This window comes from Labrus bergylta, chromosome 20 (genome assembly GCF_963930695.1).
Source record: "Labrus bergylta chromosome 20, fLabBer1.1, whole genome shotgun sequence".
In the NCBI taxonomy this organism is placed as follows: Eukaryota; Metazoa; Chordata; class Actinopteri; order Labriformes; family Labridae; genus Labrus; species Labrus bergylta.
The window spans coordinates 8,620,994-8,646,237 of record NC_089214.1 but is presented as its reverse complement, the minus strand read 5'-3'; the positions used below and the strand labels follow the sequence as shown (position 1 = coordinate 8,646,237).

The 25,244-nt window shown below is 38.1% G+C and overlaps 2 protein-coding genes and 1 long non-coding RNA gene across 4 annotated transcripts; 2 read left to right on the top strand and 1 right to left on the bottom strand.

Moving 5' to 3' along the window:
- Positions 1-569: 569 nt before the first annotated feature.
- On the bottom strand, positions 570-9,151 carry lipib (lipase, member Ib). The gene is made up of 10 exons (XM_020658065.3): positions 9,020-9,151; positions 6,357-6,748; positions 5,914-6,022; positions 5,477-5,578; positions 5,295-5,384; positions 4,562-4,729; positions 4,382-4,471; positions 3,626-3,734; positions 2,523-2,696; positions 570-2,261 (listed from the first exon to the last, which is right to left on the bottom strand). Exons 1-10 carry the CDS (start codon positions 9,069-9,071, stop codon positions 2,177-2,179), a joined length of 1,371 nt encoding a protein of 456 aa, XP_020513721.1. The 5' UTR covers positions 9,072-9,151; the 3' UTR covers positions 570-2,176.
- On the top strand, positions 2,562-9,032 carry LOC114921758 (uncharacterized). 2 transcript variants are annotated; one of them, XR_003810078.2, is made up of 8 exons: positions 2,562-2,698; positions 3,372-3,455; positions 3,579-3,693; positions 4,390-4,477; positions 5,479-5,595; positions 5,942-6,066; positions 7,290-7,419; positions 8,291-9,032. It is a non-coding gene; the product is annotated as an uncharacterized lncRNA (long non-coding RNA). The 2 variants fall into 2 exon arrangements; XR_003810076.2 differs by having other exon boundaries at positions 3,579-3,706.
- Positions 9,152-9,286: 135 nt separating the features above from the next.
- Positions 9,287-20,617, top strand: si:ch73-264p11.1 (uncharacterized protein LOC100000923 homolog). The gene is made up of 4 exons (XM_020658060.3): positions 9,287-15,029; positions 16,074-16,137; positions 18,527-18,725; positions 18,811-20,617. Exons 1-4 carry the CDS (start codon positions 14,887-14,889, stop codon positions 18,849-18,851), a joined length of 447 nt encoding a protein of 148 aa, XP_020513716.2. The 5' UTR covers positions 9,287-14,886; the 3' UTR covers positions 18,852-20,617.
- The last annotated feature ends 4,627 nt before the right edge of the window (positions 20,618-25,244 follow it).

Here is a 25,244-nt window from a genome sequence, read left to right as displayed (position 1 = left end):
TTGAAATACTGAAACTTTTGCAGTGAAAACCGTTTCTTATTCAGACTTTTTAACTTCTTGAAACATCTCAAAAGTCCTCTTGCTGTCCTCTAAAGGGACAGTAAGCTGAAATACACCGTCTGTTTAAACACATATATTGAAATCATGAATACTTGATGGAATCAGTGTCGTAGTGATATTGAGTTTTGATCACAAACCACATCAAAACCACAAAAGCATTTATAAGTGGGCTCTTTGCTTCCGTTGCTACAACACCTGTTAGTTTGCCTGGTAAACAGAGAGGCGTCTAAAACAGCCGCATGGGTTTGCCTTAAAACCGCCTACCTTCTGTGGTCAAAACAAAAACAGACCATTCTGCACCGGATTCTAAACTTAGGAGGACACACTGGCTGCTGCATTGTTGACAAAGAAGCCATAGGGGTTCGACTCTGACTTGTGGCTCCTTTCCCGCATGTCATTCCCCACTCTGTCCACCACTTCTGACTCTATGCACTGTCCTGTCTTTAAAGTAAAGACACCCCCCCCCCCGCAAAAAAAAAAAAAGGTTCCGAAAGACTTCTCTTAAGATACAGATTTTAATCTAATATTTATTTCAAACCATGTGTGAAAATAATGATATAAAAGACATTTCAACACTGTGATACATAAACATCAGAGTAAATATTTGTATTGGCTGCTCAGTTTGTCTCCAATCACGTCACGTTTACTGATGCAAAGTCCATAACATCGTTCAAATACAGTTACAGCTGTGGGTGATTCTTGGCTTCTTAAACTGCCATATTCCTTGAAAATACACCACAGACTCACTTTTTTTCTAGTTTTTTTTCACATATTTCACAACTTCACACATTTGTACAAAACTACGACAGAAAAGCCGCATCTTTCTGTGGATAAACGTCATAGCAGCAACAGTGTTTATGTAGCAGCTTTAAACCTCAAGTTACAAACCCCAAAACTGCATTTCAACATGATTTTTTTTTTTGTTGGATGGTTTAAGGCTGAGAGCTGCTGGTAAAAGGCACACAAGAAACATTGTTTTTGGGATCTGCTCTTCTCTGTTCTTCACTGAAATTGATCCATGGTAGAAAGTCAGTGAAGCATTTTCAAGTCCCTAAGACATGCTTTTTAGTTCTTTTAATGTAAAAAAAGAGTAGTGTAATTTTCCCCTTTTAGAATTCATTATACCACCATTTATTTATGGGGGATATTTGGAAATCATTCAAATTAAAAGTTTTTAGGCCAAGTTCTCAAAACATTTGAAAATGCTGTTAACCCAGAGATTAAAGCACCAACATTTCTTTTCAACGAAAACCTCTAAATTAGTTGCATTGGTCTCTTTCAGTCAAATAAGTATTTCACACAAAGTTACATGAAAGAAAATATTGTTATTGTATTTTTTTATAAATTCCTTAAGACCATTGTACACTGTAAGATTGTATAAGTCATGTTAAAATGTCAGCTCCCACTGTGCGATTTAAGGTATATGATGCATGAACAAAGCTCCCTATTTATGTACTCGTGCTGTACGACCCGATTTTCAGGAGCGACCTGAGAGCTCACACAGAAAACTCCCATGGACGAAGTCAGATTTATGTGTATGAAGTTGTCTTACTGTGAAAGTGTGTGCAGTTGTGAGACCTCTCAAAAATTGTGCTGAAATCGTACAGAGTACGCCCGGCAGGCCAGATAATTATTGTTATTTTTGTACTGCTGTCCTGATAAATTCAAAGCGTATTCAAGGGGAGATTAAATATCAAATATTGATTCATCAAAATTAAACTAAATTGGTGAAGAGGGTGAAAATGTACACAGAAACAAAGACATACTGAACATCAAGTGACCAGATCTCACTGTGTTGTAAGTCCCAGCTTTTTTTGTATCTTGTGTTTCCAGTTCTCACAGTTTAACTCACTCTCGTAACAGTTAAGTTGTGACCAAAAAGCTTGTCGTTAACAGTAGCAAAGTGGCTTCAAAAATCAATAACCACATGATAATGTGCCAGTAATCCAGGTAATCCACAGCACCGGGCGGGTCCTCCTTATCATCCAGAGAGGAGGCTGCACCTGCTCCAGTGGATGTCCAACCAAAGGCAGGGAGACCCTGTAGCACCGGGCGGTCTGATGGATGTGTTTCCATAGAAGAAGGAAAAAAAGAAGATGCGACTCCTGCCAGGGAGTCAAAGATGAAGCCCACAGGGTAAAGGTCGAAAAGCTACTTCCATGTTCTCCTCCATGATGATGTCATAGCGGCACATTACAGGCCTGAAAGAGACAAATACAGAAAACCGTAAATTATCAGAATATTAACCAGGAACTATTAACTCGATTCCATATTTAAGGTTATGTTTCGATGAAATGCCAAAAAGTCCTCATTGCTCGAGTCAGTCAGGAGGTAAACAATCTCCAACATCTAAATTGTTGCAGCTTTAGTTTGATCTTTAATCTTATGGATATTACATACTCTGTATTGTCATGCTCAATGTATAAAACTTTGGCAAATAGCTCTGCAGGTCCAAGACTGACCTCTCAGGACGGTCCAGTGGAGTCAAGCGGATCCTCAGCAGTCTGATTTTGTATCGAGGTCCAATCACGTTTCCCGTGTTGATCCTCATGGAGATTTTCTGAACCTGCTGCAGATCATCATCGAACTGAGCCAGCAGCCGTGTGGAGGTGTACTGCTCGAACCGCAGGAGCTTACTGTGAGTGAAGAAGAGGAGAGTTAGAGTTACATGTTCCTTTACAGCAGGCTGAAGGAGACTTCTTACTGGAAATGTCCCACAGCAAATTTACAGACAAGGAGCCAACATTTATTTATTCATTGTCATTGTCAAGATAGATATTTAAATTCAAAAGACTATTCAAAACACGTCAGTTAAAAAAAACATGGCCATCTACTCGGGGGCGAGTTTGAATGTGGGGTGATCACATGCAGCAGGTAGGATTTTAGACAAACATTTACCTCCACCAGACCTCTAAAGATGTTTATACCAGAAACTAACCCATCTAATCCTATAATCCAAACGAGAAAGAAAGCTTTAATTAACGTGTGCTTTCTCTGTGCTAAGCGCCTTATAGCGTGAGCGTGGAAAAATACAAGGAGAAGGAGCTGTGGGCAGAGGCTCGGGGAGAACTTTTCCTGCTTCTCAAAGAAAATGAGGAAATGGGTGATGTTTGAGTACTGCATGTCCAGTTAGAAACAGGAACAAACATGACGCTTTTGCTTCTTTATTTTCATTTTATTTAGTTTATTTCAGAAACATTTTTCTTGGTTGTTTGTGTTATGTAATTATTTATTTTTGAATGTTGTGAAGTGAGTTATCATGTATATGAGTATCATGGTTTAATCCTTATTCTGGTTCTGATCTTCTACAGGTTATGATCTTTCATCAGACGTGTCAAATCGACTTTTGTTTCACTGTAGGCCTACACGTGATCATAACAGTATTCATCTGCTAGGTCATATGCCTTGATATGATATTTACATTCACCAAAATAATCCAAGACCATGAATAGGATACTGTTGCACATGTAAGTGCACTCGGGTTGCAATCATGAAATATTTGTGCATTTGACCTTCAGGGCCACCGCAGAATCAGGTGATCCAGGTGTTTCTCGGTCAGACTTACTGGTCTATTCGAGCCTCGGTGAAGTTTCGTCCACTGTGCAGCCGGATGTAGACGACCCCCCAGCGGAGGTACTGGTTCCAGGTGACCATGTCCACTCTGTAGCTCGGCTCTGCCAACACACAAAGAGACACAGACAGCATCAAACGTCTGACTCATAAAACCAAGTTTCAGTCAACAATGAGATGAGATCATTTAAACTGCCCTACAGCAGGAATATGTTTTAATTTGAAGATAGTGATTATAAAAACTGAGAATTCTTAAATAAACATAAGAAGTAGTTTGGGAAATATATATGTTATCTCTCATTGTTAACTGGTTTTATAGGGGTCTTTTATTGGACACGTAAACAGCAGTGATGGGATACAGTCCACATTATCAATAATGTGTTTCAACTTTGCCAACTCAAAGGAAACAAATTTATAAATGTATGGTAAAGTGATTTTTGTGTGTGAAAAAAGTGACAAATTTCAACAAAATAACCTACAGCTGAAAAGTAACACTGCAAAGGTCAGGCCTCTAAATGATTCAGGATTAATACATCAATCTAAAAATGAAATAATAAAAATAAAAACATCAAATTTGGGAAGCTTAAAACAATACATTTTCTTCATAAATAAACAACAGTCGTCAAAATAGTCTTCTTGTTTCAGCTGCAGTTTTGTGAACTGTTGATGAATTTAACTCAAAATAAAAGCACACTTTAAGTACTGTACATGTGTTCTTGTGAGATTGTATTTGAGACTGTGTGTGACTCACTCCTGTAGGGCAGCGTGGCCGTGGTGCTGAAGAAGACTTTGGTCTGTCCGAGCTGAAGCAGAGTTTCTCTCCACCGGCTGATATCGTAACCTGCAGGTGAGACCACATCGGAGATCAGAGGGGGGAATAGTTTGAATATTACATTCAACAATCAACACCGACGAGCATCTCCCCACTTACCGAGCACCGGACAGGGTGCAGGTTTAAAGGCCTCGCACTGCAGACAGCGGCCTTCCAGGTACTCTTGGTAGGACGAGCAGGGGTAACCTGTGAGGCTGCAGGTCCGGTTCAGAGAACACAGGAACAAGAACACTGAGCGTTGGTGGTCACACACAAAGTATGATTTACCTGTTGGAGGTTGACGAGTGTTATTATACTTCATCATGATGGAACAGTCAAGAATAAGAGATAAAACAAACCCTCTAATCACAGGTGACAGTATTTATCCCCTTCAGGAAATATTGATCCTGAAGTAAGCTCAACATTTAATTTTAGTTTTGAATGATAATAGAGCTTTTAAGGCTACTAAGTTTAACCTAATCAGTATCTCCAGTTTGAAAGTCACAAATTGGATTCACTTTTTAAGACATGGTTTGGGTCAGAAACAATGTTTTATGCACGCTTACAAATGTTTTTATTGCAAGCTGATTAGATTCTAAACACTCTAATCAGCTTGCAATGCAGATTTTTTATTTAGTTTTGAACAGTGTATTAAAGTCCTGAACAATGCTCATATTCAGAGAAATAAATAACAAAGGAATCGGCCTACTCGGCTCAAAAGACATAAAAATGTGTTCTTAAAGTCTTACATTAAGTGTCACTCAGGGATGAGAAATGGTCCATGATAGAGGTGTGAAGTGTGCGTTAATGAGAGTGTGTTCAACCACATTTCTACATTTCTGCGGGTTTTTACCGGAAAAGATGGTTTTGGGACACCCTGGTTGGTCAGCTCCTCCGTTTGCATAAAAGTCAATGTGACCGTGAGCTCCTCGCAGTCCAAAAGCTGCACATAAAAAAAAAAACACAGATTCAGTTCAGAGTGCAATGTGTTGAATTATCATTTATTATGTGTTTAAATTAAAATGTGACGCTCACAGTTCATGTCGGTGTGAAGAACGTCCACAAACATGGCGTCCGAGGGGTCGAGCCTCTCGTCCTCTGCAGCGCTGGTGAACATGGGACCTGCTGGGTCCAGACCTGGAGGACGGGAGGAGGTAAGATGCTTATTTCATCCTCCTGAAATCATGCTTTCCTGAGAAAAATACATTTTAAAGTTTCATGGTCTCCAATATTCTTTTAGTTGATTAAAACCTCATTTAGCAGCTCGTCTGCAGCAACAGAAATCTACGTCATTCAAGGCACGTTAGATTTGCTACGAAACCATTGTGTTCATGGAAAATGTTTCATTTAATAAAGTATTTTTTTCTCTGCTTGCAAGAAGCTTCAGATGATAAATATGCTGCAAAATAAAAACTTTTATAATGTCTTTTTCTCCTCCGTTTTTTTTCTTTTCTTTTTTTTTTTTTTTTTACCTGTGATGCGTCCGATCCTCCCCTTCAGGTTTGCTCCCACGAATCCCGCCAGGTGAGCTCCCAGACTGACGCCGATGAGGTGAACTGAGCTCAGTGACGCTCCTTCCTCCTGCAGACACAAAACAAACATCAAAACTCTCTGTTACAGTCAAGGTACACAGTTTATTTCATCCCTTTGCATTCCTCTTTTTCGATTCCTGTCTTCATATTCATGCATTGGTGAAAACTGTACAATGTTAAAACAAACTCTAGGGACCACAGGGGTCAAAAAGTAGATTACAGATGCACTGACATAGAACCTCTTCTTTGGATCTGTATGCTTTAATTACTGATTCTTGCCATTTTTTTTTTTTTAAGTTGCTTGAAAGTAATGAAACTTAGCCAAACAAGTGCTGAAAAATGTAAACAACGAGCTAAAAGAGGTTCAAAGAGCTCCAAATCACCTCCATAGTCATAATGAAGCCGGTCAGGTTGTGAGCAGCTTCCCTGGTGTAGGTCACAGCTGTGAAATAGTTGAGGTTAGCCGCGCCTTTGTTCCAGTCCACCACGATGATGTTCATGTCCTCCTGCTCAGCCAGCAGGTGGACGATATGGTCGATCCAGATGGGGGGCGCTCCTGTAGGCCGGTATCCGTGTATGACGAAGACAGTGGGGAGGTGGAGCCTGAAGAGCGGCTGAGAGGACAAGTGGTGGTGGTTGAGCTCACGGCCACAGTCGAGGTTGTTGCGGGTGTAGAGCAGCAGGCGGACGTACAGGCTGGTTCCCATGAAGCAGTGCGATAAGTTCAAGTCCGTAAAGTTATCACAGGACTCTCCCGCCCCGCTCTCCTCCTGACCTGAACTCACAACACAGGAGAGATTTTGTGTTTTAGAAAAGAGGGCTGAGAAGTTAGCATTTAGTTTATTTCACACGTCTGCAGTTAAGAAAAAAGCCAACATCATTCCCTCCTCAGAAACCATTACACTATTACAGAGGAGGATAAACTTAGAGGACATAGTTGTAAAATATGGAAACAGTTTGTGTCAGATATTAATGAGAAGAATGTAAGAGTCTACTCTTAACATCCAATACTATAATTTTCTTTCGCCGCCACATTTTTTATCACTACACTGTTTTTGAAGTGATCTGCTTCATCTATGTTTGCTGCATTCTGCTACTAATCATCCACCATGGTGATATATTTGGTCATTTAACCTGTTATGAGAAAACAGGAAGCATGCATTGAGTTCTTAAGCTTATTTTCCATCTTCTGTTCTTAGGCTAAAAAATGTTGTTCTTTCTGACCTCAGCAGCTTTTAAAGGTGGATTGACAGGAATTGTCTGAGAACTACTTTCAGGAATATCTGTCTTTTTAGAAACACCTTTTGTTTTCACAGGTTACAAACTGAAAAGACTTTGAATCTATGCTTCAATCCGCCTGACTGAAAATCAATCCTCAGTCTGCTATATGACGCTGAGTAAAGACGTCTTTGGCTCGATGATGTGAGGATTAAGACGCCGATCAAGGTAACGTGGAGTCTCCTTATCCTGTTTAAAGTGTCTTCAGCCTGCGTATGGTTGTTTCCAGGCTGAAGAAAGGCTGCTGGTTCAGTTGTTTTCCAGCCAAGTGTATCCTCGATGCTCCCTGTATACAAACATTAAATTACCTAAAAGTTCGAGGCAAGTCTTTGTGAATTGTTTATTCAACTCGTTAGACATAGTTTAATTTTTAAAGTAGATTTAGTTGAGACTGGCTTGTCAATCTAATAAATCCGTGGTATCCTTTAAGTGGTCAAAGGTAAACAGACTGCCTCATGTTTGCATGAGTCACGTCTTTAAAGGTGTTTTTACGGTCGCACAGATGTCCATAGTCAAAGTTTGTGCAGGGGGGCTAACAACTTCAGAACAGCTTCAAAAGAGTGATGCCTTTCTGAATTTTAACCAGGGGCATGGCCCATGTTTTGTTCCACATGAAGCCTTGAATGTTTCATGAAAATGTAATGGGTTGAGCTGTTTGATATATGTTACACTGTCTGGCAGAAAGCCCTGATCACCTCCTTCGATAGCGCTGTGCTCTCAGTATAAACATCCCAACAGTAGATAGAGCATGAAGTCAGGAGTGGTGAAAGGAGGCGCAGGTTGGACTTGAACCCGGACCGCTGGCTCAGAGGACTTTAGCCCCCTTACATGGGATGTGACCTCACCACTTGGCCATCAGCGCCCCAGCCTGGTCAATCTTAACCAATCAGTCAATCAATTTTTTATGATATTGTGCCAAATAAGTTATAAATTATTATCAGGACTAATATTTAGAGAGACCCAACAGAGCCCCACAATGAGCAAACATTTGCCAACGTATGAGAACATTGTCTAAAGAAAACTTTCTTTCAACTGGCAGAAACCTCGAGCAGAACCAGACTCACGGCCATCTGTCACGACCGGAGGGACCCAGAAAGTGGGATGTGGGGTATGACAGAAAGAGCGACATGGATAGAGACAAGCTAACCGAGCAACAACCACTGATAACACAGACTTAAGGCTAACATTATGTTGCTGTTGTAAACAAGGCTACATGGAGTGTTTAGTATCGAAGCCACCAGTGGTTCCCAGTAGCTGCTGGAGGTTCCTGCTCTGCAATTATCTCACACAGGAGTCCCACACCGCCCTCAATAGGATCAGGCTGCTATAAAAAACACCTCATCCCTTCACCACCCGCCCTGCTGTGAAAACAAGAGACTGAAATGGCCTCAATCCGGCCCCAAACACACACATTTGTAGCCCTACTGATGACAAGCTAGGAGACGGTGTGGTCTTTACTTAGTGTGTGTTTATTCTTAGACCAACAGAATGAAACAGAAGCAAGCACTTTTATTTTAAACTTCAATGTGGAGCACTTTTAAACAATCTGTCTTTTCCCAAGCTTCACTAAGCTGTTTCTGTCTGCAGTCATACACTTGTTTTGTCTTTTTGTGGGCACTTTGAGTGCAACACAGTTATTTTGTCTTAGTTTCTTGCAGGATCAATCTCTTCTATAAGATAAGAACTCTAAGCAGACTGGAGCTTTCACAATGACCAACGTTCTTATTTTCTTTAACTAATAAGCAGAATTATTGTTGTTTTTTCCTACCTTTGCAGAGCATCATGAGGCCCAGCAGACCCAGGAGCCTGCGGGGTAGCATCCTTATTCCAACCTCAGAGACAAAGAGGGAATGAGGTAAAGAGTCAGAGAGAGAGAGACAGACAGAGAGTGAAGGGGTTCTGAATGAAGAGTGAAGGAGGGACCGACTGACCGAGGGAGGGAGGGAGGGATTGTTGTAAGAGAGAGGGAGGGAGGGAGGGAGGAGGAGAGAAGCCTTCTTTGGTTTCTAGAAGGAGGGTGAGGTGGACAAATTGAACAGTGAGGATATTTAACAAAAATTCAAATGTACACTGTAAAAAAAAACAGCTGCAGTATTTTTGGCAATATACTGGCAGCTGTGGTTACCAGAACCTCACTGTAAAAAATACAATACAACTTTTTCTGCTATTATTATAAATTATATCTCTACTGTGGATTTAATGGTTAAGGTTGGAGTTTGAAAATTATACAGTAAAATACAAATGTTTACCTTCTAAAGAAACATTGTTTTTCCATTTAACTATACCTACAGATTCCATATGGATGTCATATATAATTATTGTTACAGTTTTACTGTGTAATTTACAGTTTGTAATATAAAACACTGCTGTACCGGTATCCATATAAATTACCTTGAAGTGCCATATAATAAAGTAAACAAAGATTCACACATAAAATATTACAGTGTTAGTAGGCTGAGGAAATCAAAAGAAAGATGCAAAAGTTAAATTACGTTGTGGATCAGAGTTTGTAAAGCACCTCAAATTTATAAGAGCTCAGAAAATTCTACTTGTTTGGTTTCAGGACCATGGACAGAGAATGACGGTCCAATTATTATTAGTAATTTGCTTATTTAAGTTTTGTGAAATAGTAGTATTTGGTATATAGGAAACAATCAAACTTGTACTTCATCTTATTTTTGTACTGTATCTATGAAATAAGATCTGTCAGATAAAGATATTAAACACAACGTTTAAAACTACATTTTACATTAAAACAGAGTACAGTGGTCCTCCTCTCCTCTCTGATTAGTGAACTGGAAATATGATTATGGGTAATCTTTGCTGCTTCAAGTGGGAGCTATACTACCGATGGTTATTAATAGCTCTTTAGACTCTGACCACACTGCACCCAGCCCATCCTGCCCTGTATTCACTCAATTCAACCTAAACACATGTAATTTAACATCCAGTAAGCCGGCACCAGCGGCAGACTCCGAAAACACTTCAAAGGCAGTAAAACTGAGCCGAGGGTTACAGTAATGTAAGAGTGTACGCTCAAAATGTTCAGTAAATGGTTGACAGAACAGGACGGGAGCTCCGAATTACAACTTGATTACACCCTGGCGTCAGCAAGTGTGTTTATCAGAGGGAATAAAGAAATGTCACATGGTCAATGCTTCAAAGTGAGGGCAAGAATCAAAAAAGGATCCACGCACACACTGTATTAAACTCAACACACTGTTATTGCTGGGAGATTTTAATACAGTGTGCAGATTCTTTGTTGATCTCTGATCCAGAGAAGAAGAAATTAATCACCTATCATTATTTTTAGATATACACTTATTTGCTAATGAGATAAATACAGCACTCATATCTGTCTGTTTAAAACAAAGCTACCACAAAGTTAGCTTTGTGTGAAGTTTTGCTTCCGCTATTCCCCGGTTGCTTGGGTTTGATTTTTAAAATCAGCCAACGAGACCTTTGAAATTAGACTAAATTCAGCGTGAATTTTTAATTGTCCAATGGCTGCATTTCCTTTCATTGCACCAATGTATCTCCATATTACAGTAGAAGATCTGCACTGTGTTGTCGAGCAACACCCAACTTCTATAAAAATTAAGAAGATGTCTTGTGATTGTTTACAGTTTTCAAGACTCTGCAAGCTGATTATTACATTCTAATACATACACAAAAACACATTTTACTCTACAGGAGAAATATGAGGTAAATAAGAAGATACTGCAGATGTTTGTTTACATTAAAAATACTTGAACAGGGTTTGGTGGGTGTCTCAGGGTCTCAGACAGTGATTGGCTGGTGAGCAGCCAGGTTAAAGGTCTATGTAAGGTCACGATGTTCTGGCCTGTTAAAGAGCTTACCTTTGAGGTCACGCCCTCTTATCAGTCACATGACTTTGTAAAAAGACGCTGATGTGGAACAGCTCCAAGAGATCAGAGAAAACGTGCAAAATGTTTGTCAGCAAAGAAACATAGATTTTCCGAAATACTGATTTCAGAAGTTGTGTATCTTTGATGAAAACCCCTGATTAAATAATGCTTCCTGTACTGTACAGAGCTGCTTGGTGGCACATCCTGTTGGGTAGCAGTATTGGATAGAACGCCATAAAAAAACAGGCATGCTGGGTTTGAGTGTTTGTCATTTTGTTTATGGAGTCAAACTTGAGTTGTCAGGAAGTTAACATTATAAGCATCAATGGTCCAGCCCAGACAGTATCTAAAAATTCAAACAAATGGCTATTACTAAATGCAAAAAGATCAACAAGAATAAATACAAATGACGAATTAAAATAGAACCAACAGGTCTGAAAAGCCTGTTGAAGTTAAAACAATACAATTTAAGAAGTGGATAAATAAAAAAGCTGTAAAAAATGAGAAGATGTTATTGATAATGTAAAGCTTTACAAATTTAAATCTTGCTTGATGATTGGTTGTGAGAGAAAAGAGTGCCTGTTAAAGTAAGTCTGACTCACTGTAAAGGGATTGGATGTAAATAAAGGGTAATAGAGGTTCCTCTGTAATCTGAGCACGGGTACTGTATGGACATCAGTGCGGCGACAGGCCAAACACGATTCAGATAGAATCACTTAAATGGTTTAATTCATTTAAGTTTGGTTTAATCGAGGTCAGGAGAAGGATGGTGGAAGCAAAGAGCACACGGACAAGATTAAACTCCTTTGCTTGTTCTTATTTCATCAGCCCGGGGTTCAGATAAACAGTTATTATCTGTGTAAACGAGACGATGGGAGGCTCCTGCAGCTGGGTTAAAAAGGCCAGGAGGTCGGCTGGGTCTGGATGTTCTATTATAAGAATCTTCAGCTAAAGCTGCTGAGATAATCACAGCTAAACCGATGAACCTGACCATATTCATGTGTCTGAACTATTAGGTAATGATAATTGGATGATCCATCGTTTACGGTTTCTGACACCACGAGAAGTATTATCGGTTATTACTGGCTGTTATGTGTCTCCACTGGAAAGTGTGTCACATCTGATCCTTTACTGAAGTGGAAAATCTGATAAATCAGCAGGTAGTTTTTTTCGGTCAGTTGCTAAACATTTTAAAATTGCTGTTGAGTATTGCAACAGTTCTGTTTGCAGTCCACCAGAGAGCAGTGAAAAGTCCATGTTTAGCTCTTTTAGCTGCACAGATATAATGATGGGATTGTTGGTGTGGGATCTACATAGAAGAGTTGGTTAATGTCACGAGTACGGCAACTACAGTTTCAATGGATGAGAGGACAAAGTACAGCCTGATCTATCCTGCAGGAGCTCAAACTGCATCAACAGAAGCTCCAAAACAAACAACAGACTCACACTCTGTTTGTCTGAACGACAGGTTCAAGGAGAATTTATTAACAAAATATCTTCTGTGAAATAAGAGTAATAATTACATATATTTATAAATCACAGTTTTACAATAATTTTAAACGGATTATGGCTACTTCATCACCACAATCGTCTGGCCAAAGACTCATTCTCAAAGTTAATAAACCTTTATGTTTCTACAAGTTTGACTTTTGACTCAGTCTACCTTTTTGTCTCATCACAGAGACATTCGGGCCCTTTCACTTGTGTTGAGCTCTCTGTTGGGCCGAGGACAACGATTGCAGGTATCTGAGCTGGAAGGCCACAGATGAGAGTCCTGATGCTGCCTCCTTTATTAAAGCATGGGACAACTTTACTTCTCCTTCAGCCAAAATCATCTCATAAACAAAGAGAGGGACAAGGAGATGAATCCTTATCATAATCTGTGAGCACAAGTTATCGAAATAAATCCTGAATTACAGACTAAAGAGGTGCATTATGGAACGTGTGGGATCCAGTGTATGAAGAGTTTGACTCATGCTTGCTGAATTAACGGCACAGACATGCTGTGATAGGAAATAACCTGCACAGTTCAAAATAACTGAAAAAAAGTACACAACAGAGCGTGCGCCACAGAAATCCTGACATATGCCGATGATGAAGTGAAAGACAACTTACAGATGTGAGTGATGATGACTATGTACTGTATACAAATAAGACACAAAAATGACTCAGTGCATGTTCCTCCAGCACACCTCCACATGCCTGGTGGATGTGGCCGATTCCATCTGTACATTGTTGTGATACCGTCAGTCCCTCAATGTCTGACTGTGGTCTGATATTTCTTATTTGTGTTACGGAAATAACTGAAGGTGACAGCGAGCACATGTGAACCTCCGTGTGCATGTTTGTGTTTGTGTTAGAGTGCTTGTTCAGGTGCCTTGGCTCTTGCCTTCCTGGCAGCTTCACAGCTTCTGAAGCCATGCAGCGCTGTAGAGATAAAATGGAACCAAACTCTGAACTATTTTGTGTCAAACCTGATGTCAGTATCAATATTGCATGTTTCCCCATCTTGTGCACACAAGACAGAACTTTCCTCTTAAAAAAGAAAAAACTGCAGCAGTAAAAAATAATCAGAACATTTAGAAAACTGCGAGGGGCAGAAGTTCAAAGTGACATAACAAGGATTTTTTTTTACCAAATAAGGCTCTATTTTTTTTTTTGGCCTAGTGAACCTTTTACTGAGGCGGTTTTCCTCCAAGCAATCTGGCAACTACATTTGTAGAAAACTCATCAGGTTAAGTGAAAAATCTAGGATTGAAAGGTGTGCAGTTTACCACTTGTTGGATTAAGATTATTATTACACCAATTTGTGTTACCAACAAATAATGTATCTTCATTTTAACATAAATTTGTTTTAAGATATCCAGCAATGTACAAACATATACCAGCTGCATGAAACCGGATTCTTGCACATTAATGGTTCATACAATTGAAAAATATAACTGTCATTCTGCATCATAGATAATTCTGCCTTTGGTTTCATGTCCACTGCTTTTATTAAACTTCTCATGTGTAAGTGTTCCTGCAGAACATTTTTTCACAGTATTTCTGTGCTGCTGTTTTGATACTTTGCACGGCTGCTTTGGAATGCTCATTCAGTGCTTATCTAGCTGTCTGCTGATTTAGTCTTTGCACCATTTTTCTATTTTTGATCGTTTTTGTGTGCATGCCATCTATCCCTCTGTTAAATTTTTTCTCGAAAACTCTGCTAAGCACTTTGAACTGTGTTTTTAAGATTACACACAATCTTAAAAACACAGTCAATCTTTTTCTTCTACTGTAACATTTTAAGACTACTGCACTGGCTTAAACTTCTACAAACTAAATAAACTTCTACAAACTTCTACAAACTTCTACAAACTAAATAAATAGTACTGATATCCTCACAAGATACTACACTCTATTTTGCACATTTTCACACACATGCACACACACACTTCCTGTGAAACTGTCAGGCCAACTGTGGTTTTTTATTGTTCCTGTGTTCCGCTGCTCTGCTGAGCACCTCCACATATTGATTGCTGACCTCTCTCGGTGCTTGTCTTCTTTTCAGCCATCAGACTTCACAGAAACAAAAGTCAAATCCAGTTCACCAAAAAGACAACTTTCTTCACCCGATCTGACTTATTGCAGTTGGATTACAGCTGCTGGAGAAGGCGTTAAAGCGTATTTTCGTTAAAGTGTATTTTCTTAGAAAGAAATGAAGCAGTTGTGAGAAAGCAGAAGTATTTTGGTGGATGTCTCTGTCGCCTGCACGGTCCTCAACATGGCAGAAGCTCCGCTGGTGTGCTACCACGGAGCCCTCAGCAAAAAGCAGTGTGAGGATCTGCTGGGGAAGAAGAACAAAGACGGAGCTTACCTGATCCGAGACAGCGAGACCATCCTGGGAGCCATGTGTCTGTGTGTTTAGTGAGTACTGAACTCAATACTTTGCTGGCATCTTTGCTTCTTTCCTTCTTGTTGATTGTAGCTAAAACATTCTCACATTGTGTCAACCATAGTCTAATTTAGAGTAAATTGTTTCTTTTAGATTAGGCATAAATATGACTTTTGATATTAGTGATAGTAGTGGTTCTTGTATTTATATGACATACTCTTATGGTTGTTCTCAAATTATTTTAGTACATAATTACTGTTTGTTTTTATTGTGTGTGAAGTGTGAATTATTTTTTTTTCAAAGATTTATTTTTGGGCTTTTTGTGCCTTTAATGGAGAGATAGGACAGTGGATAGAGTCGGAAATCAGGGAGAGAGAGAGAGAGAGGGGAATGACATGCGGGAAAGAAGCTTTTTGAAGATTTTAAAAAAATGCTTATTAAGATTCATAATTTTCAAATAATTCTGAAAAATCCACATATTTTAACAACACGATATTCTTTATTTTAATTGAAAGTTGAAGTAAAAGGTTCAAAACTTAAAAAGAAAAATCTACATCTGTTTCATAAGGCAGGTGGTCAGGAGAGGAATGAATACATCCAAAAATGTATACAACTTAGGCCGCATGTTGAAGTTTACCTGCAATTATACTGTAATTAAAAATAATAAATGATCCAGTATTTGTTGCCAAGGACTTATTTTTTCATTGCTGAGGTATTGAAATAAGGATATATATTGTTTGATTTGAAGTAGTATCATATCAAAGTTTAAAACAACCCATACAACCCATTTATTGGCCCGTCCAGCAGATGGTAAACAGCCTATGTTATAACCAGTGACATGTAGGACTACTCCTACATATTTAGTTTGTGTGTACCAGCCATTTAGAGACGGAGTAGGGAGAGTCATCCCTTCACTATCATGGAAAAAAGTGCAGCATTGTCAATCAATCAAAAGTGTAAATCAGAAGAAATTTAGGAGTGGGTTTACCCTATGGAGACTGAAAGATCAGTGATTTAATTATGGTTTCAATCGTGCAGTTTTCAATAATCAACATGTGTCTCTTTTGTCTTTGCAGTAAACAGAAGGTAGTGTACACATACAGACTGCTGCAGACGCACACTGGGCAATACACTCTCATGGTAAACACACACACACACACATACACACACACACACACACACACACACACACACACATGCATCATTATCCCTCGTGCCTCAGTTCCATACTAGCATTAATTATTTGATCTTTTTTATTGAACCCACTGTTCAGTTGGATTTTTGAGTTTTATTATCTTTCATTTGCACAAACCAAGAAAAACAAGAAGATAAACAAACAAAAAACGATATGATACAAAACAAAAGGACATGATACGACAGGACACGATACAAAACACTTTTGTGTCCCTGTGGGCAACTCTGTCTGGGAACCTTGTGCTGCAAATATTTAGTGAGTAATATATACAAAAAAATAAAGCTCAACTGTACAACATTTACTCTTTCTTATAATCCAACTATTACGCTTTCTTTAAAACAAGTTTCAGACTATAAAAGTCTGTTTCTTTTCCTCAGAATCAGAATACCAGACATCACAGCATTCAGCCGATCATTAATGGAACATTTCACCCCCAATAAATGGAAACTGAGCAGTTATGAGGTCACCCCTTCATCACAGGAAACTCCTCTGACGTCAACTCAGAAACAAAAACAACTTTCTGCCACCCTGATAACCTGTTAGATTTGATCTTTTAGTCGTTTTTTTCCCCACCTCACTCAGTCACAGACTTACTGCATAATATAATGTTGACTCACAAAGTGGTTTTTAGTCACTGGGTAAAACCAAAATCATCAAATCAACCTGATTTCAAGACTGCTTTTCTTTCTGGTGTAGCTCTAAACAGACTTGTTTTTTTGTGGTCTTACTTTGATCTAAATCTATTTCTGTCCTGTCAGAGCGTGGTATTATCCTGCTACTTGTTGCTGTGTTTCCGTCTTGTCAGTATTTCCTCCCACATGTCAGACTGAAGCCTTTTTTAATATTAATGAATCTGCCACAGAGGACTTGTTTTCGATGCTGTTTGTCTGTTTCTCAGTCCTTTTGTCTGTAAGATCATGGGAGAACAACCAACTGATTGACATAAAAGTGGGTAGAAGGGTGTAAAAAATTAACCATTTAATTCCAGACTTTACTCTTTCAAGTGTTTTTATAAGAACAATTAAACATGTTATATGATTTTACACTCGTGAACGACAGCACAAATGAATGAGGCAAGTGCCCATGGGTTACAATATACTAACCACAAACTAAACTATTAAAGGTGTACATCCTTCAAACACTCAATACATGTAAACAAATTTGAAAACCTCTGGTGGGTTGAAGATAGCTGAAGGTAGCTAGTTTAATGTTAGATACTGTGAGAGAGGTGATCCTTATCAAATAAGTATGTTTATTTAAAAGAGTTTATCTTTTCCTTTCTAGATCTCGTGTGTTTGTTCACTGCCACCGCAGTTCTTTTGTTTTCCATTGTGTGAGCAGCTTTTGAATGTTGACAAGACTGTAGGACAGGAAACGTCGTTGTGCTTTACTTCATTTGATGACGTCATCTGAGGTTCCGTGAATAATAATGAAAGGCTCTGAAACCAGCTGGATTTGAAGTCATTTAAAAACACTGATCTAGTAGGTATGAATGTGGGGGCATGAAAAGGAGTAGTGTTTCGTCATGGACCAAATCTTACTCATGTTCAAGCTAAAATATTGAACAAATTGCCAGTGTCACCAGTGTCCTAATAAAGCTGATCAGAATCTGAAAGAAATCTGAAGATAGCTTATGAATGGTTTTATTTCAGTCTATGTTTCAGCCTTTCTCACTATATTTTTCATTCAGGTCATTCTGTAAACATCTCCAGACAGTAACAGTGGCAGTCTTAGCCTATTTGTAACTTTTTTTTTCTTTTCTTTTTTTACATGTTAGCGTTTGATGGAGAACTGGATTATCGGATTTGCCGATGTTTGCATTTTCTACGGGCCCCTTCAATTTCTTTTGACAATTTTGATAATTTTTGGAGCCAAGCTGCCAAACATTGGCTTATACCAGAAGGCTGACTGAGTTTAAAAGTTTTATATTATAGTTTAAACCATTATAATCTGTCAACAAAATGCTGCTTTTTCACTTCTTCTTTCCATGTCTTATTTTAACCTTTGTCAGTGCGTTGAGTGACATTTTGTTCCTGTTATCTTGAACAGATCTCTCTTGAGCGCTTGAGCACATTTGCGTGTGTAAATAAGCATTAAAATAACATTAAAATAGTAACTTCATATATTCATTTTTAATTCAGGCCAAACAAAACAATCCCCTTGAATCAAATCTTAGTAACAGTTATTAATGATTGTTTTTCTTTTTTTTCCAAGTGTATCCTTGAATTAGTTCTGCATCACATGACAACACTTTAACATAGAGTTATGTTGCAATAAAGCCAAGACTTCTTATTCTCCTTTCTAATTAACTGTATGATGTTGTTATTCCGTCAGACTGCGGGAGGTGTAAAGGAGACATTTTTTAAGAATTTAGATGAGCTGATTCGTCACTTTAAAAGGAGGAACCAGGGTCTGGCCACACACCTGCGACACGCCGTCAAAAGGAAGACGGCTCTGTTGATCCAGCCTACTCACCCACCTGCAGCGCAGATACAGCCGAGGCCTTTACATGAAGAGGGTCACGACTATGAAAGTATGTCAGATGGAGTTTCTCTATTGTGTCTAAGTGTCTGTTTTGATTTGTGATGTATTTGACTTTGACTTTATTTTCCTTACAGATGTTCCAGAGTCGGAATACGTTGAAGTCTTGCCTCCATAAAGAACTTGACTGTTAATCCTCAAACACAGGAGGAGACATGTCGATGGAATAAGTTCTGAACTATGGGTGGATCATGTTCACAAACTGGATCACATTAGGAATTATAAATAAGGACAAATGAACGGCGGAACAAGTAACTATGTCTGCTTATCCTCTGACAATAATATTTTATTCTTGTTTTGTTGATGTCAACCCTCTTCTGTCGTCGAGGCTGAAATATTTCAACAACCTTTGGATGGATTGTCATGAAACTCGGTTCGGACATTGATGGTTTTCAGAGTATGAACTGTACTCTTCTGTTCATTTTTTCTGGGCTGTATCCTTTTTCTTTTTTTCTTTTTTACATATTTCAAAAGTTCAACATGAAACAAACTTAGAAAAAGAAAGTACACATCTTACCAGATTACAGAAAGAACAAAAGTGCAATAACACATATTTATGATCATATCAGGTACAATTTTATTTACTTTTATGACGTCACAATAGAAAAATATAACAATGACATATTTGTGAAGAATACAATGGGCATCCTTTCTGCAACAATCCAACCAGATTACTGGGAAGATAATTTAAGAAGGGTCGCAAAATATTATAAAATAGGTTGTTATTGCCCTTTCATTTAGCACGGAGGTGTTCCATAGGAATGCAATACATGAATTTAACAGCAGTGCCATATAGTGATAGTAAGTTCCTGCTTCTCGTTTACCCTTCACACAGAGGGGAGAGCTACTCTCTCAGCATCACCATCTAAAAGAAAAAGCCACAACATTTCGATCACTCTGAACCTTTGTCAAGTGTGCATGATAAATTCTTCACTTCCCTCAACATTAACACAGATACAGGAAGTCATTTATCGTAAAAAAAGGAACTAGATTTCCTGTTGTTAAAAGCTTTAAGATTAAAATTGAGAAGAAAACTTTCAACATAATGCCCAACTTGGTGTAAACCAAGGAAGTGGTCGTGTGGATGTGTATTTAGTGTGCTATAGGATGATTTTCTATTTTTCTTATTGTTTTTAATACCTGCAAGACGAATATCTTTGTATTTAGTGCTACTTTGCTAATTTTAGCAGGTAAACACGCTAAAAAAGATGTTTAACTTTGTAAAGGTTAAACTCAAGCTGCAACCTCCTGTGTTTTAAAATGAAGCCAATGTGGAAGTGAAAAAAACAATTCCTGGAGTGTCCACTTGAGACTGTAATGTTAAAATGCCCGTTTTTACCTTGGACAGTTAATATTAATGGATGAAGCCTGAGTGACGTTACTCATCCTGTTACTGCAGGGGGGGTTTGGAGGCTCATCGGCGGTAACCACCGTGCTGGAAATGCTGTCTCAATCTAACTTTCAGTCAGAGCTGAAAGCTGAGGAGGATTTGAATCCTCCATACAAATCATTACATCACGCCCAGCTGTCAGTCAGTTCAGCTACTCGCTTAACTATGGATAACAAATATTCTTCATAAAATCAAAACCTTCATCAAACCTTAAAATTATTATTATTTTTTGGCTATGTTGTGTATGTGACTTCTGGGGCTCCTGGAGCCAGCCTTAAGTGGACCCTCCACAAACTGCAGGATTTTGCTCTTTCACTTTTGCTTCATTTGTCACCGGAGGTTGCTGCTTGTTTTTTAACAGCAGAAACGATCATGTTTCTGGCCTGCATGGTTAGAAAAATGCAGCATTTTCCCAGGATTAGCTTTGGCATGTTGTCAATCTATAATTAATTATATATTTTTTATCTATAAATAAATGATGTAATGGTACATGAGCAGGTAGACTCTTTGTTGTGTTTTACCCAACTGTTTGTGGACAGCATGTTCACATCTGCATGTTAGCAGTTAGAGGTAATGCAGCCTCACAGAGCTGCTAACATGACTGAAGACATGAACAGAAAGTTGGAACTATTTCTGGTCAACTCAATAATGACACCTAAACTGTCATCTGGCAAAAATTCAGCTATGTGTGAAATGGCAAGAGATTGTGATTACAGTAAAATACGCAAAATCACACAAACATCTGAAACGGAAGGTAGAATATTGAAAAAAAAAACTGTGAAAAAATATTCTTCACCATCATATTCATGCAGAGAAGAATTTCACAGAAGAACTAACCACTTGAACCATCAAGTCAAACACATCAAACACAGTCTATGAGGTTACTTTTTTTTATGTTAAGTCACGACCAGAATAGAATAGAACTTTATTTGTCCACCATGTGTAAAATTATCTTTGGCTTCACATGAACAAAAACATGATGACAAACAAGACAACATTCGAGCACTGCAAGAAACCAGAAAAGCGCCTATAGTCCTCGACAACATCACAGTCGACGTGGTTTGTAAATTTAAAACAGTAAAAGATAATTTAGTTTAATAATTAGCCAGAGTTTTAAGATAGTCTTTTCAAAAAATGAAAGGTTTAAAACAGTCATTTCAAAAAAAGAAAAGTCAAATATTTATGGACGAAATATCCTCTGTTTCATTTTTTGACTTTTTAAAATGTTTGCATCAGAATTGTCTTGTTAATGCTCACTGCTCTGCAATTTTAAAGATTATCTATGAAAGGATCAATTTCAATAATGTGTTCGTTGTATGTAGCTGCCCATCTATGTCTGCATTACTGTTAGTTTTTATGACATGCTATCCATGTCGCTGCCCATTAATTTCTGATGAAATTGTCAGTTTATATGTCTGTATTTTTTAGACAGTGTTGGATCATGTGAGTGATTTCCTAAAATCCTCACCAGGGACGAGGTCTGCAAATTAGCCATGGCAAGTCCGACATTGCAACGGTTGCACTTTAACTATATGTTACAATGCCTACATGTAGTATCCCTAACAAATAAACTGATAAATAAATAAATGAATCCTATTTAAGATTTAAATCTTCAAGAACTTACACAATGAATGTGTGCTGGTTTAGCTCAGCAGGTGTCACATGTACAGAGGCTACAGTCCTTGCGATCACTGCTTGCAGGTCTGACAGTCCAAACAACATTTGGTGCATTTCGTCCCTTACTCTCCACACTTCCTGTCTCTCTCAAGCTGTCCTATCCAATTAAGACTAACAAATATGTATACAGTTCTATTCTAAAGGAAGCTGCAGACTGTAAACTAGTTATTGTCAAACAAACAGGAGGAAAATGTGCATTAGTCCGGGACTGTTTACACATTTGTTGCTTACTTGGAGCCAGGACTGTTTTTGTGTGTTGGAGTTTAGTCAAAAAATACTACTGTGTGTGTTTATGTTCGTTTTCATTAAAGAATAAGTCACCTTGTGTAATGATGTAGCTCACTGAGGTTTGAAAAAAAGAATAGCCAAAATAGCTTTTGGATAACAATGGAGCTTTACATGGCACCGGGATTGAAGACATGTCTGTGAGACTCACACAGTACATGTAGTCATTTTTGTTTGGTCCTTTTTTTATTTTGACTCTAAAATGTTCAACAATTTTACCAGAGTTGTGCATGAAAGTAGGTAAATGCAGTTTTTGTGACACAGTAGGGGCGGCAGTAGCTCAGTCTGTAGGGACTTGGGTTGGGAACCGGAGCAGACCAAATATGGAAGTTGGTCTGGTAGCTGGAAAGGTGCCAGATCACTTCCTGAGCACTGCCGAGGTGCCCTTGAGCAAGGCACCAAACCCCCTCCCCACCACCAGCTCAGGAGCGCCCGCTGTGGGCCGCTCCGTCACTCTGGCTTCTCTCCATTAGTGCATGTCCATAGGATCCTGTTTGTGCATGTGTGTGTATATTTCAGCCTATGTGTGTGTTGCATGACTACAGAGTGTAAAAACTAAAATTTCCCCTTGCGGGGATCAATAAGTAAATATAAGTAAATCTTAATCTTAATCTCAACCTGGCTCAACAGAAAACACAAAAAGACACATACACACAAAAGTGGAAGACCACACATAGTCAGCAAAGATATGCAAATTTTCAACTAACTTTCCAGATATGAGAGATTTAGCACATGAGCACAAGGACATATGTCAGTGTTTTTAGAAATGCAAACTGCACATTATTCACACTGCTCTCATAGTAATGTAGCAACACAACACAATAAAAGACAAAAGTGGTATGGCCTGATTGTCTCATGATTTCTTATTCTGTTTAAATTCTTTGCCCTGCACTTCAACTTTACTGTCATCTCTTAGTTTAGAAAAGTATTAAAGTGAAGAGGTGAGGGTTAAACTGAACATAGGTGGTTACATATTTCCTAATAGACCACTCTATATGCCTCTGTCTATGTGAACAAAAACCACTGCACTTCCTGTTTCTGCTTTGACAAACTTACCGATGCTCATTTATTTGTTCCTGAACTATTTTGTGCATTACTTTGAATACAGATGGGCGTCTTTTTTTAGACATTCATTTTTTCCCCTGACAATTTATAAGATGACGCACGTTAAACTTTTTTCTTTTTTTTCTTGTCAGTTTAATTTCTCTGCAGAAAAACAAACAAACAAACAAACAGAAAAAAATTACCTCGTAATCTCTTTGGCTCTTGCACTCATTTGAGCAAGCAGGGCTGCAAACCGCTTGTCAGTGGGGTTTGGTGTCGACTATATCATGTTGGTTGTGCTATTTGTGTAGTTCTCTGTCTTCTTGTCCTATTGGGTCACAGTTTTTGTCTCGTCTGTTATCTTCTCACCTCTTTCATTTTATGTCTTAGGGTAGCCAAAATGATTCCACACCTCCAATTTAAAAGACCATGGTGCGTCCTCAATTTCAAAATCTTGCTCTGCAGCTGCCAACCGCCTCTGCTCTACAGCTGCTGACGCTCACGATATTATTGCGACTCCTTTTTCAGAGTACCGATGTGAACATTGACTCCTTTGAATTGATTTTTAACTGCCTCACGATTCATCTTTACATCCCTACTGTTGTATCTATGTTTCTGTAATTTATTTTATTACTTTTATGTCCAAACATTTTATTGGTAAGTCTATGAAGCCAAACTGTGCTTCAATTGTTCAATTGCTTAATGGGTCCTTTCTTTTATTTGTGTCTCCTTCTCTCTGTATATGATGTCATATATGATGGCTCCTTTAAGCAGATATTAAAAAGAAGGAAAAAACAGATCCATACAGGCTATGTCAACAGATACAAGGCAAAGACTTTAATCTTCTCCTATCTTATAAGAATGTTGTAATGTTATTCAAGTACCCAAATGTTGGTAATCTGTGGACCTAACTGTAAGAACAATTTGGGACAATAAAAACAAAAATAATTAATCATAATAATAGTAATTTATTTCCAATTTTTCACAGGATACTTTTATAATAATTGGCTGATATGATTCCCACTTTCTTGGAGTTGCAGATTAACATCACCATCATTAGTTTATCACAAATGAATTAAAACATTTCAGACTGCCATACCGAGCTGTAGTCTCCATGAACAAAATCCAAGAGCATACTTGCTTGTAACCTCTGTTTGCATGATGTTAGTGCATCACTTTAAGATCATTCTCGCTCATTTGAAATGGATCAATGTATGCTTAGTTAAAAAACAAATCATGCTTTACTGAACTGTTGATGTTGTTCTTTTTGACGATTGACTAGAATTAAGTCAGAAAAGAATAAAGAACTTTTGAAGTTGAGATTTTGAGGCTATGTGAAATTTACAGAGCTTCAGAGTTCTAACAGTGAATCAACAAACCCATTTTTTATCAAACTGAATACATTAAAATTTAAGGACCTGGTTGACTTCAAACTATCAAAATCATGTGCAGAGTAAAAAAATCCTCCGTTTATCAGCAGAGGGAAAGTAAACACAATCTCATAGGTATTTATGTTTAAAAACACAAGCAGTAAGGACTGATGTTAAACTACATTGTATCACAACAAAGGGAGTTCATCTATGGAACAGCTGAAGGGAATTGAAAATTTGGAAAACAATAGGAAAGTTCAAACAAATTTTACAAGAATAACATATTTAACAACGAATTGAAAAAGCAGTGGTAAGATAGAATAGTATCAGATGTAAGGCATGTAACGTCTACCAATTGATGTAATATATTTGATTAGTTGTTGCTTTTTGTTGCATTAATTGTACTTTTTATTTTGAAAGCTTAGGCCTTGAAATAATTGATAAAGCTTAAGAAAAAAAAATGGTTAAGACCAGATACGCCTCTTTCACTTCATCCCACATCCTTTTCGAAAATGAACTAGGTAAATAGAGAAATTACAGAAAGTGTGCTCCCATTGTTTTTTTTCTTTGTTTGTATTTTTAATGTCGTATATGTATAAAATACATTTAATAAATTCCAACACTTAAACTTCAAAAACGAATTTGTTGTTTTCCTTAATCTGGTTTATTTAAGTTTTTGTAACTTAATTAAATTATTATTATTTTTTATAATGAACAGATCATAGACTAAATAATAAAAGACAGT